General features: G+C 46.2%; 1 protein-coding gene across 1 annotated transcript; it reads right to left on the bottom strand.

The window, feature by feature from the left end:
• Positions 1-3,936: 3,936 nt before the first annotated feature.
• On the bottom strand, positions 3,937-6,036 carry LOC123424706 (cytochrome b-c1 complex subunit 10, mitochondrial). Its single transcript, XM_045108374.1, has 2 exons — positions 5,809-6,036; positions 3,937-4,216 (listed from the first exon to the last, which is right to left on the bottom strand). The coding sequence occupies exons 1-2, from the start codon at positions 5,935-5,937 to the stop codon at positions 4,163-4,165; spliced, it is 183 nt and encodes a 60-aa protein (XP_044964309.1). The 5' UTR covers positions 5,938-6,036; the 3' UTR covers positions 3,937-4,162.
• Positions 6,037-13,057: the final 7,021 nt, after the last annotated feature.

Raw genomic sequence — 13,057 nt, 5'->3', positions numbered from 1 at the left:
GGAAGCTTGACATCTATAAGTTGAACTTTGCCATAATTGTTTTAATTCATAAAGAAGCTGATGCCAAGGATATGAAGAAATTCAGACCTATTAGCCTTGGTAATTGTGCAGTTAAGATTCTAACTAAAGCAATGACTACTAGACTGTCCCCTATTGGGGATAGACTGATTTCTCCCAATCAAACTGCTTTCATCAAAGGGAGATTTATTCTTGAGAGTGTGGTGTTGGCTCATGAAATAATTCATGAAGTCAAACGATCCAAAACTCAGGGGCTTGTGCTCAAATTAGACTACGAGAAAGCTTACGATAGAGTCAGCTGGGAATTTCTTTTTGAGATGCTGGAGTCCAGGGGCTTTGGGGACAAATGGATATCCTGGATCAAAAGTGTTATGCTAAAAGGTATGTTTAGTGTCCGTAATAATGATGTGACTGGCCCCTATTTTGTTGGTGGCAAAGGCCTTAAACAAGGGGACCCGATTTCTCCCATTATTTTTAATCTTGTGACTGATGTTTTCTCTAAAATGTTAGCTAAAGCAGCTCAACAGAACCTCATTTCGGGGCTTCTACCTCATGTGATAAAAGGAGGGATCACCAACTGGCAATATGCTGATGATACTCTGCTTTTCCTAGATAACTCTTGTGAAAAAGCAAGAGACTTTAAATGGATCCTATCTTGCTTTGAAAATCTATCTGGGATGAAAATCAATTTTCATAAGAGTGATCTTTTGACTATTAACATTGAGGATGAGATGACTAAATCATTTGCCCAAATTTTTAGTTGTAAGGTTGGGACCTTCCCTATTAAATATCTGGGTGTGCCTCTGCACTATGACAAACTGCGTAGGGAAGACCTTCAACCAATAATTGACAGGATCATCAGATGTATTTCTGGTTGGTTAGGTAGACATCTTACTTATCAAGGAAAATTGATTCTTCTTTGTGCGTGCATCGTCAGTATTCCTGCTTATCTTATGGCGGTAATTAAGTTTCCAAAATGGGCTATTGATGCTATTAATTCGCAAATGGCTCATTTTTTCTGGGGGAATATAGGAGACCAACACAAATATCACCTGGCTAATTGGGGGTTGATTACCAGGAAGAAATCCTTTGGGGGTTTAGGGATACCTAACCTGAAAGAGTTTAATATGGCTTTATGGGCCTCCTGGGGAAAGAGATTTTTTGATAATCAGAAAAAAGACTGGAAAGATGTCATTTCTTTCAAGTATAACACTGAATCTCCCAATGTACTTTGGTCTAAATCTGATAATGGATCTTCCTTTTGGAAGAGTGTAACATGGGCTCTTAATGCCTCAAAGACTTTCTACAAGTGGAAAATTGCTAATGGTAGGAGTGTCAAGTTTTGGCATGATTTATGGGTGGGGGAATGTTCCTTGAAGGTTCAATTCTGGGAGTTATTCTACATAGGCAACCTGCCTGACTGCACTGTCTCTCAGGTTTGGGATGGTGTAGAACTTAAGCTCTCCTTTAGAAGGTGTGTTGATAGTAGAGGGGTTGATAAATGGAACCAATTACTTGATATCATTCAAGGGACTCCATTATCTGATACCCCTGATGTTCCCATATGGATGTTGGAATCCAAGGGGGTGTACTCTGTTAAGTCCTTTTGTAGTACTATTAACTTTGGTGGGGTGGCTTCTGCCATAGATGACAAATTATGGAAAATTCTCTGCCCACAAAATATCCATGTATTTCTTTGGCTAAGTGTTTATAATAAAGTCTTAACCAGAGATACTTAGCTAAGTGAAAAAATGTTGATGATCCTTCTTGCTTATTCTGTAATGAATTGGAATGTGTACAACATCTGTTTTTTATTGCATAGTGGCTAAATGCATTTGGAAACTTTTTGCTGAGTCCTTTCAAATGCCAATTATGTCATGTTTTTAAGATATTTGTGCCTTGTGGCTGATTCACAAGAAAAAACCAGTCCAGAACATGATTGCTGCTGCCTCCTTGTGGAGTATTTGGAGACTAAGAAATGAATTTTCTTTCCAGTGTCGATCTTGGAAAAGTCTGGATTGCGTTCTTGTGAAACTTCGAAGTTTTCTTCGGCAATGGGTTATGCTTTGCGACGCCACACAGGAGGGAGTGCTACGACAATTCATCACTGACAAGTACAGAGGGGAACTTCTGGGCATCGCTTGGAGGAGCTGAGCTTGGAGTAGTCTGTGATTCAGTTGCTTGTTTTGCTTGTTTAGCAGCTGTGACTTTGGCTAGACTGTTGTAATCTTTTGGTTTTCTCCTGTCTGTTATGTGTCGTGCTGGATGATATGTCTATACCTGGCTTGACTTGTGGTTGTGCTTCATTAATAAAAAGTGGAGCAGGGGGAACCCCTTTTATCCAGAAAAAGTACATCACATACACACTACCACCGAAAAAGCGCGCAAAAAATTGGTACACATCATTCTCCATTGTTTTTAAAGATAGCAGGAGAGCTGCTACTGTTAATTACGAGGAAGCCGTAAAGAGACCGATGCTCGGTTACCCCCCCCCCCACACACACACACATACACACATGTGCCTCTCCGATCTCGAGAGGACGCCCAACATGGCTCGCCTGGCACTCCAAGCATCTCGTGTGTGCCCCAAGTGCCCATCATCGTCGGCCCACGACGGGCGTGCCGCCGAAGACACCACCCTCACCCCACAACCGCCGACATCCGACCAACCATTTCACCACAAACCAGGTGCTCCTGCCGTGAGGCCAACTCTCCAACAATGATGCTTCCATCGAAGAAACAACGCCAAGGGCGCCGCAATCGCTGATCCAACTAGATCTTGGTTTTCACCCGGAGAGTAGAGCTCTATGACATGAGAGGGGCCAAATCTCCTCGATGACGCCTCCAACATGGAAACAAAACTCTCGAGCATTGTCATCACCGGCCATAAGCAGGACTTTCGTCCGGAGATACTGCACACCCATGTTGGGACATCGCCCCGAGCGTAGCCCACCTTTAGATCTGGAGCCACCTGGCCGGAGCACGACATACAACACCACTGGCCCTGCTTGAGAGCCGAACCAGGGTGCTACTACGAGGGGACGATTTCACTATTTTGATCCTTTTTTACATAATTTAGCTCGATCTGACCCCGTTTATGAAAAAAAAAGATCTGACCCTTTTCCTTACCACCACCTGCTGTGGCGGTAGGCATACACATCCTACCACCAGCTGAATATGAAGAAATGCCCCGCCGCCATCGTCCTCAGAGCCGGCCAAGCTTGGCTCGCGACCACGGCAGGACACGCGGGGGAGGGGGGTATAAGGGGGAGGGGCGACACAAGGTTATCTCCCCCCGTGTCGCGAAAGGAGGGCGACGCGGGGATGAGGCCTTGTTTGGTACTAGGGTTTTTGAGCGGATTGATGGGGATAATCCCCACAAGGATTGCGTGAAATCTCAATCTTCACCCAATCCCTTCAAATTCCAATTTACCCCCAATTTATTAGGTAGGGGTAGTATATTGAGTATTGATGATAATGTACTAAAGTTTAAGGATTTGTGAGAAAATATGGGAATGAAACATGTCAAATACACTACAACCGCTAGAACCAAATGGTGTTTTGGGATATGTGTGGAATTAGGGGTTTGACCGGAATAATTCCCACCAATTCCCTAGTACCACCTCAAGGTACTCAGTTGTTTCTACACCCTCAACTTCGTTGTAACCACGACTAAAAAGTCACTGTTTTCTCACTAAAGAGTGGAGAATAACACGTCATTTCCAAGTTTATTAATAAGCGATTTAGGCATCAAGAAAGTGTTGGGAGAGTAATCTCATTGGCTTCGTTCGCGTTCGCGTTCACAATGAGAGTTCGTGTTCAAAAAATCACGAGGAATAACAAAACACTACAGCTGAGCACGATTTTCCTGCTCAGAGCCATGTTGCTCAGCGTTGACGGTGACACTAGCAAAAGAAATGAACACAAGCACAGTTTCTTTTCTCTGTGACGAAAAATAAACTTACATGATCATTCCCCTCCCATGGCGAGGGTTACATGCAACGCAACAGGAAACCTACATCTGGATGGAAAATCAAACAAGGGAACACGAGGGTCTTGTATATTATTGGCTGGGTCATCCAAACTCAGAATCATCCTGGAAATGTACGCATCAAAAGTTGCAGCCATGCACGCCCATAAGCACTCATGCCTCTGGCTCGGGCTTCTCGAAGAAGGTTTTCTTGATCCAGTCAAATGGCTGCAGAAGAAATAAAAAAAATATCTTCAGTACCGTAGAGACCGACAAACTGAAACTAATAGTGCGATGATCATTACAAGAAAATTCAGAAGAAAAACACGTTAACAGCAACATTATGACTTTGAGGAGGGCAAATAAAAATGCAAGGTACGGTACTTCGAATTGATCAAGCAACTTATGTAATGGGTTAAATAGAGTTAACACAAACAACATAGGCACACCATGGATCTTCATCATGATTTTACTTCCAGGTTTCCCGAATACAGCAAAGACCAGACATCACAGGGGACTAAAGATGCGAGCAAGAATTTTGTACCAGACAGGCACTTGCTCACTATGTAAAGTAGCTAAGCCAATTTCATACAAACTGCCTCAAATCATTAAATGTTCAGTATGGCAGAATGGACGTGTAGATTTTTGGCAAGAGGAGAGGAAATAAAGTTCCATCCCTCAGAAGGCAGAAGTACCAGTCTCAGCCAAAAGAAACTCCGAACATTTAGTTTTAAAGCTGGTCATATAGTCCATAAGACATAGTCCCTCTGTAAACAAATATAAGAGTTTTTAGACCACAAAGTAGTGATGTAAACACTCTTATATTTCTTCACGGAGGGAGCAATAAACAGGACGTATAGAATTAGGTATCTAAGTTCATAACAGTGAGGGCAGACGAGACAGTATGAAAAAATACACTAACGTGCTCCAAATTTTCATACACAGTCGGCAATAATGGAATACACCAGACTATGTATTCAATTCAACAGAAGAGCCTTCTTAGAGGAAAGCAACTATACTGACCAGGTCTGAGACCTCCCTGGACTAACAGGCAGTCAGGCACAATGCACATCATAGTTATGTGAAACTAAAGGTAAAGAAATCAAGGTGCCTCAACAGAAACTATCAGACAGGGAGTGAAACTTAATTCATGACACCAAGATAGGACAACTAAAACTATATGCTATCTATTAGAATGTAGCTAAACTGAAATTGTACGTCGCATCCAGATTCTGTTAGGCTGCATCAAGTGTTCTAACATGTAGAAGTCTGTGCTGTGCTGTGCTGTGCTGAACTTGCTTGTCAAATATCATGTTAGCATGATGTAGATGTGACACTAGCTACTTCAGCATTTGTCCCGAGTCCTGGCCTATTTATTGCAGAAAGTTCCTACCACGAAGGCACCTTAAACGCAGGGGATCGATAAATAAATCAGTTGCCGTCATATAATCACTTTGGTCTTCTCCTTCACCGCGTACAATCCTACCCTACCACCAATGGAGAGCACTATCCAGATCCAAACAACAAGTTTGACCAACGTAATAAACTTCTGGTAATCCCTCCCAGATCACATCACCGTCGCTCGGATCGCCGGGCCTGAAGACCGACCGAGCACGCCGCAGATCTAGCCCGACAAAAAGCAGGTACACGGGCATGGCAAGATCGGATCTAGGGAAACAAAACCCTAACACCGATAGGACCAGCATATCTACGGATCGAGCGATGGATGCGAGAGGAACCTAGGCTTAAAAGTGGCGGGGGTACTGGGCGGTGGATACGATCGAACGCGTAATCGGTAATTGACAGTTTTGAACACGGACCTGGACGAGGTAGATGGCGGCGCTGCCGGCGGCGACGCCCCAGGTGGCGAGGGCGGTGACGTCGGCGGGCTGGATGCGGCGGGAGGAGAGGAAGCGGGAGAGGGTGGAGCTGGACGCCGGGAGAGCCATCGCCGCCGCTGATTCGCGTCTCGTTTGCTTTTCTCTTCTCGGAGGCAGGTGAGGAAATTGGGCGAGAGGAAGGAGAAGACTCGTTAAAATGCTTCTTGCGCGTTCTGATGGGCCTATTCGGAGAGCATATGGAGGTCAGTCCAGCTGATGGGCCTAAAATCGTAATCAGCCTATTCGGCCATAAGGCCCAAACCATTCCTGTTCTGCTGGGAGTTCTGAAAAAAATAACCTCCCTGCCCTAAAAAGAGAGAGAGAGAGAAAAAAAATAACCTCCCCCTATTTCTCAAAAAAATTATATAAAAAATCTAGTCAACCATTTTCTTCAGTCCTAATACCCATGTTGATATGAGAGCAGAAGTTACAAATACCTCGGTCTACCGACACTTGAGGGTGCACTTTGTAGAAAGATTTTATCAAAGTCTAAGTCGATGGAAGGAAAAAACACTACTCCATAGGCAGGAAAGAGATTCTCATAAAAGCTACGCCATGGAAGGAAAAAAAACTCACTGTAAAGGTGCATTTCAGTGTACATCACATCATCGAGTTCTTCTCCCTTGGACATTATTTGGCTCCACGGGAACTAATCCCCTGGTGGAATTAATCCACTAGGGGATCGAATTGATCCCTGTCTGTCACCAATCCACTGCATAGCTCATCCATGTCAAATCTCTTCTCTTCAAACTCATTTGATTCTCTCATACTAAAAGGGGGCTTGGTTCAGTTATTAATGACCCATCAATTTCAACAAGAAAAACAAACATCCTAGATAATCATACAAAATTGATGTGCACCGTATAACAAGATAAACAAAAATCTTTGATAATCATACAAAAAATGATGTGCAACATAGCATTTGAATGCAGCACTAGCATATATAAGCAAGAACGTTTGTGATAATTCAGCACAAATTGATATATATTATTGTGTGCAACATAGCATTTGAACATTGGGAAGTTTTAGAAACCTATAGATGAGAGCAGGGACTATGTTGAAAAATGCCTTGATATGGCGATGTAACGTCTCGCCGCTGTACTTGAACTGGAGTTGTAGATCTTCAAATGATGCATTGTGTGAAATCATGTACAAGAAGAACCTAAGTTTTTCCTCTACCTTCACTCTTGTATCACACATCAGATTCTCTCATCTAAGATAGTTAGCCAATGACTTGAAGATCTCAGGTTCCATACGGAATGCTACTCGGCAATCCATCACGTGACCTTCAAGTATTTCTCGTAGGCGCTCCTTGCCGGACAGTATCGATGTATGCCGACGCTTTTTGGGTCCTCCTCCCTCGTCCTCTTTTCATCCACACTTGTCGAATTCATATTACCACTAAGTAACCATCAAATAAGAAAACGTAACCAACAGGATGTCAATTTTTCATCAATGTAATGCATATCATATATGGCATCATGCAGAGAAATCTGTTTAGATCAAGCACTATAAAATTCATCATTGTAATGCATATCATATATGGCAGCACACACATAAACCAATGACAAGGGTAAAGGTTGGATGCATCAAACCTGAATTTTTGACTTGATTTTTTCGACGTTGTTGCTTATGTCGCTTATCTAGATGATGAACTAATATCTTAACTGGATCCCACGACGGAGGTAATTCGTCCTCTCCCACTCGACCTGCAAAGGAAGTGATCTACAAAACAAAAAAGAGAATATTAGATAACAGTTAATCAGATTTTGCTACAAAGATACTCAACTACTAGACAATCTACTACAAACAGTCTAAATCATCATGTACAATGTCATCAATCTACTACAAACGGTCTGAATCTACTGCAAAAGAATACTTCATCAATTGCTGGACCATCTTGCTAGGTCCAATATATAATAAGAAATAATCTAGAATAGGAGTGCATTATTGCACTAGTGGACTTTGCTGTCATCCTAGCTACTGGTAGTAAGAACAACTGAACATGGGTACTGACTGTATTCTAGAGCATGGCCTGAACATAGACTTTGGCTGCAGGTTGAGGTCATCATGGTGATTGGCCACATCCGCTGCAGTGGAATCAAGGCTCTGCTCTCACTCAAGGATGGCGCAGACGACTCCTTGTAAGTAGAGTAAAATGGCTCAAATCCTATTCCCACTAGTGATATAGTATGTTTGATCTATTTGTGACTGAAGCTCTCTGCCTATTTGATTGGTCTTGGTCAGCCACTTCGTTGACGACTGGGTCAGGATCGGGTTCCCAGCCAAGAAGAAGGTGCAGACCGAGTGCGCCTCCATGCCTTTCGATAACCACGGCCGCCCAAACCTCTGAAGGAAGCAGTGCGCCACGGCCGCCGCGCCCCGGGCCGCCCGCGTTGAGTACTGCGACTCCATGCCGGGGTCCATGACGCGGTGCAGCCGGTCGTCGGCGTGGTGCAGGTAGGGGCGCTCCCAGTCGACGAGCCCCACGACGACTTTGTCCGGCACCGGCGGCGGAGTTAAGATGTAGCAGATCGAGCAAGAAAAAGGAGAGGACTTACCGGAGAGAAGGAAGTCGTTGTGGTCGCCGGAGGCACCGCGTCACCGTTCGTTGTCGTTGCCGGAGACAACGCATCACCGCCGCCACTTTCTCCTCGTCAAACCCTAGGTTTCGTGCGCTCGTCTCGTGGTTTTGTTCCACGCCTTTGAGACGATTCTTCTGGACCCCGTGGAATGTAGCAGACCGACGTGGTTTGGACCGGGATCTTTCCCACCGTGGCCCAAACCAAACAACAAAATAAAACCCACGTGGAACAGTTCCTGGGCTGAAACGACCCACGTGGATTGGGCCGAGATCCCAGGCAAACCACGTGGTTTACCTGCTAACCAAACGAAGCCTTGGGGAGCTTCTCGAAGAGGTGCACTCAAGCGATGAGGTGCCAGATGGCATCCTCCAAGGCATATGAGAAGCAATTTCAGGATATCCCCCAAACCACTATGAAGCCGGTGGTGTGGAGCAACTGAACGCCCTCAAAGACCAAATTATTCGCTTGGCTCATTGTGACGGCCCGATGCCGACGTTCCAGAAGATTCCCCTTTTCTTTCCGTTTTCGTCGCGTGTCTATTTTCTTTTGTCGCATCATCATCGCATCGTGCACATCATCTGCATTGCATCAGCACCCCGTTGCGGCCACTTTTCAAAACTTGCATCCGTTGTTAGTTGTCGGTTCTTGTCGTTGTCCGTTCTGAGCCCGACCGCACACGCACGCGCCTTCGGCATCATCAAACCCTGTTTTAAAAGTGTATTGAAAACTTTCTCTGATCGAGGTGAAACTTGGCATGCGGTCGTGATTAGTTATAGCTAGGCCGTCTGTCGAATTTCGTCGCGATCGGAGTCCGTCTGATACCCGAACGATCGACCGTAGCGGCACCGTATTCGGTCTATCGTCGGACGTTTGTCGGTGTTTTAAAATACGTTGCCGGGTCGCCCGTCTTCCCTCTCATCTTAGCCAACGCCACTCTACACATCTAACCCTAACCCGCCTCTCCGATCGGACCACAAGATCGCGATCGGAGGGTCGAAAAACCCCCCAAATACCCTCCATCCTAGCCCCCTTCCTATAAAGAAGCCTTCCCTGCCATTTTAGGCAAACCCTAGTGGCTGCCTCGATTTCTGCGCCCACCAACCCAACCGCCGCCACCTGGTCTCCCTCCTCTCCCCGCAGCACCTCCTCCCCCCCGAGCGGCCGCCCCGCACGAGCCCATCCGGGGCCCGTCGGGCCCGAACCGTTGCCGCCTCGCCCGTTCATCCCGCAACCCCCGTGCTCCCGTGCCCCTGGTGGTGAGCCGCCACCCCCCTGCCGCGTCTGTCACGCCCAAGATGCGACCCTATCCTCAATTTGGAACGAAGGCCTCGTCAGGGATAGAAGCGCATCTCGTCGTGTCGGAAGAATGGATATCGTTACAATACATGTACTGAAAAGAGGAGATATATATACAGAGTTGGCTTACACTCGCCACAAGCTACATCAGAGTCACATGAGTACATTACATAATCATCAAGAGTAAGAGCAGGGTCCGACTACGGACGAAAACAAACGAAAAAAGAAGAACGACGTCCATCCTTGCTATCCCAAGCTGCCGGCCTGGAACCCATCCTAGATCGATGAAGAAGAAGAAGAAGAGGCAACTCCAAATGAACAATCAACGCGCTCGCGTCAAGTAGCCTTTACCTGTACCTGCAACTGGTGTTGTAGTAATCTGTGAGCCACAGGGGACTCAGCAATCTCATTTCCAAAGGTATCAAGACTAGCAAAGCTTAATGGGTGAGGCATGGTTAAGTGGTGAGGTTGCAGCAGCGGCTAAGCATATATTTGGTGGCTAACTTACGAGTACAAGAAGTAAGAGGGGGAAGATCTACGCATAGCGGACGTGAACTACAGATGATCAAATGAATGATCCTGAACACCTACCTACGTCAGACATAACCCCACCGTGTCCTCGATCGGAGAAGGAACTCACGAAAGAGACAGTCACGGTTACGCACACAGTTGGCATGTTTTAATTAAGTTAACTTCAAGTTATCTAGAACCAGTGTTAAACAAAGTATCCACGTTGCCACATAATCGCGGGCACGGCTTTCCGAAAAATTTAACCCTGCAGGGGTGCTCCAACTAGTCCATCACAAATTACCACAAGCCGCATAGAAATCCTCAATCACGAAGCTCGCGATCTCGTCGGATTCCCTAGTGGAAAACCTCAACTCTGAGATTACCCAAATCATCACCGGAATCCCGATGCACAAGATATCTCGTCAAAGGTAAAACTAATCCAGCAAGGCCGCCCGACGTGTCGACGCACCCGATAGGAGCCGCATATCTCGTTCTCAGGACACGACAGATGGAACTAGCTACGAGTGCCAAACCTCGAGTTTCCTCGCGGTGGCCCCGCAGGTAGACCGTTTGGGACCAACACCATCAGCACTGGCCCCCCTGTTTATGTAAAATTACTCCTCGGGTAGCGCTAACTCCCTATGCATTTCAGTATTATCAAATTATTATGTTGGTCAAATAGTACCAATGTTGGGCCTTGCCAGACCAGCTTTAATCTAAAACGAATTATCAAGGGGGTCCCCATAACAACCCCGATCATGTTAGGAGCGCTCAATTATGGAACATAACACCGGTAGCCGAAACTAAGGGGGCAAAGGTGGAACAAAACACCAGGCTAGAAAGGCCGAGCCTTCCACCTTTTACCAAGTATATAGGTGCATTAATTTAAATAGCATTTAAAAGGGTGATATAACAAGGAACCCATGTTGTCACATGGAAACAACTACACCTGCAACTAGCAACGCTATCAACAGGGTTAAGCAAGCAGTAACATAGCCAATCAGTGGTTTGCTAGGTCGAACAGGTTGAAGGTTTCATGGCATTGTTGAGAGGCTAATATTTAACATGTGGTAGGCAACGAGACATAACGATAGAGACGGTAAAACTAGCATGGCAATGATAGTAATGGTATCTGGGGAAATGATCATCTTGCCTGAGATCCCGCTTGGAAGAAGAATGCCTCCGTGAAGCAGATGAACCGACGTAGTCGAACGAGTCCTCACAATCCGGCACGTTGCGGAACTCTATCGAGACGAAGCAAACCGGAAACGCAAATCAACACACGGAATTCACCACACGATGCGCAACACAAATGATGCATGAGCAGCTGAAAACATGCAAGTCACGGCATGACATATCACACAATCAATCACTACACATTAAGTGAAGTTCAATACGCAACAAGTTGCATAAAGACGAAACTCCACGTTTACCTATTTAGTTCTATCCCGATTAGGTACACGGCAATATTAAATGTTGTTAACATGGCAAGGGGTGAAGCGGTGATTCTACATGTCATCCTAGTCAGTTAACACGTGAAACATAGACCAGAGCTACGTTCAAGAGACATGCACAATAGGAAGCACTAACTAAAATGATGCATGGATGCTCAATCCCTAACTATGCTCTTACCCCAACCTACAAAGGTAATCAAGTGCCACCTCATCACGAGTGACACTTCTGCGGAACTGTTCAGAACTGGAAACTAGTGTCTCCATTGGATTCCTTGGGTTATCCTACCCCAAAACCATATATAACACCGCTATATATGCGTGCGGAAAAACACCAGAAACAGCAAAGGAAAAACTACACATGATCAAACTACGCTAGTAACAAGAACAGGGGATGTTCTTGATATGCCAGACTTGGCACATTCCTCTTCTAGAATATTCCAGATTTGGAAATACATCACAAAACTAAACAAAACAAAAAAAATCATATAAACATCAGGGGGGTCCCACTGGTCATACTCACCAGGACCCCTAATGGGTGTATGCAAGTGGGCCATACCCCCACAATACACACACACCCCAAATACTGCACTACACACCTAAAGGAAAATAAAAAAAATGAGGTGCAGGGGGAATCGAACCCTGAACCTGGGGTACCCTATACACAACTCCACACCACTATGCTACTGCAGCGCAACTGACAACAGATGGGGACTTAACATAGCTAAACTAACTCTACTGCTACTGCAACAGGGGAAAAACGAAATAAACTAAAAGGGGGCGCCGGCGGGATTTGATCCCTGTACCTCAGGGTTGCTACCGAGCGCGCTGAGCAGCTGGGCTAGGTGGATCTCTTGTGGAAAAGGAGATTCATGTACTACATGTACAAACGCCACGCTGAACGTGGAACCTGAATAAATCTGAATCGCACACGGGGGAAAACTGAACCTGACGAACACGGCCGACTCTGGCTCTGCTCGCGGGGGCGCGGGGTTGTAGCGGCTCTTCGGCGCGGATCCTAGGAGGGAGCGGCGGTGCCAGACCCGGCGGTTGGGGCTCCATTCCCACCACCAGCAGCTCGATTCGAAGTGGGGATGACCAAGGCATGAGCTGCGAGCTCTCGTCCATGGCGGGGTGGAGCTGTACCTGTTGGACAGAGAGGGAGACAGACGAGGTGAGAGAGGGAAGAGGAAAGGGAGAAGGAGCAGGGCAGGCGGGCACGAGGGGGCCAACCTGGAGGTCGCCGGTGGCCGGCCGAAGCAGAGCCACGGCGGGCCTGGAGGAATACGGGGCGAGGCTGCGCGACGGATGCTGGCTCCAGCGGCGCTTGCTGCAGGCGACGGAGGC

This window comes from Hordeum vulgare, chromosome 2H, assembly GCF_904849725.1.
Source record: "Hordeum vulgare subsp. vulgare chromosome 2H, MorexV3_pseudomolecules_assembly, whole genome shotgun sequence".
In the NCBI taxonomy this organism is placed as follows: Eukaryota; Viridiplantae; Streptophyta; class Magnoliopsida; order Poales; family Poaceae; genus Hordeum; species Hordeum vulgare.
Note: the sequence above shows the minus strand (reverse complement) of the source record. Positions and strands in the feature narration are given on the sequence as shown.

Coding starts and splice junctions, on each gene's coding strand:
- LOC123424706 (XM_045108374.1), bottom strand. CDS start 5,937: ATGGCTCTCCCGGCGTCCAGCTCCACCCTCTCCCGCTTCCTCTCCTCC. Junction 4,217..5,808: donor CCGCCATCTACCTCGTCCAG/GTCCGTGTTCAA, acceptor TTTCTTCTGCAG/CCATTTGACTGGATCAAGAA.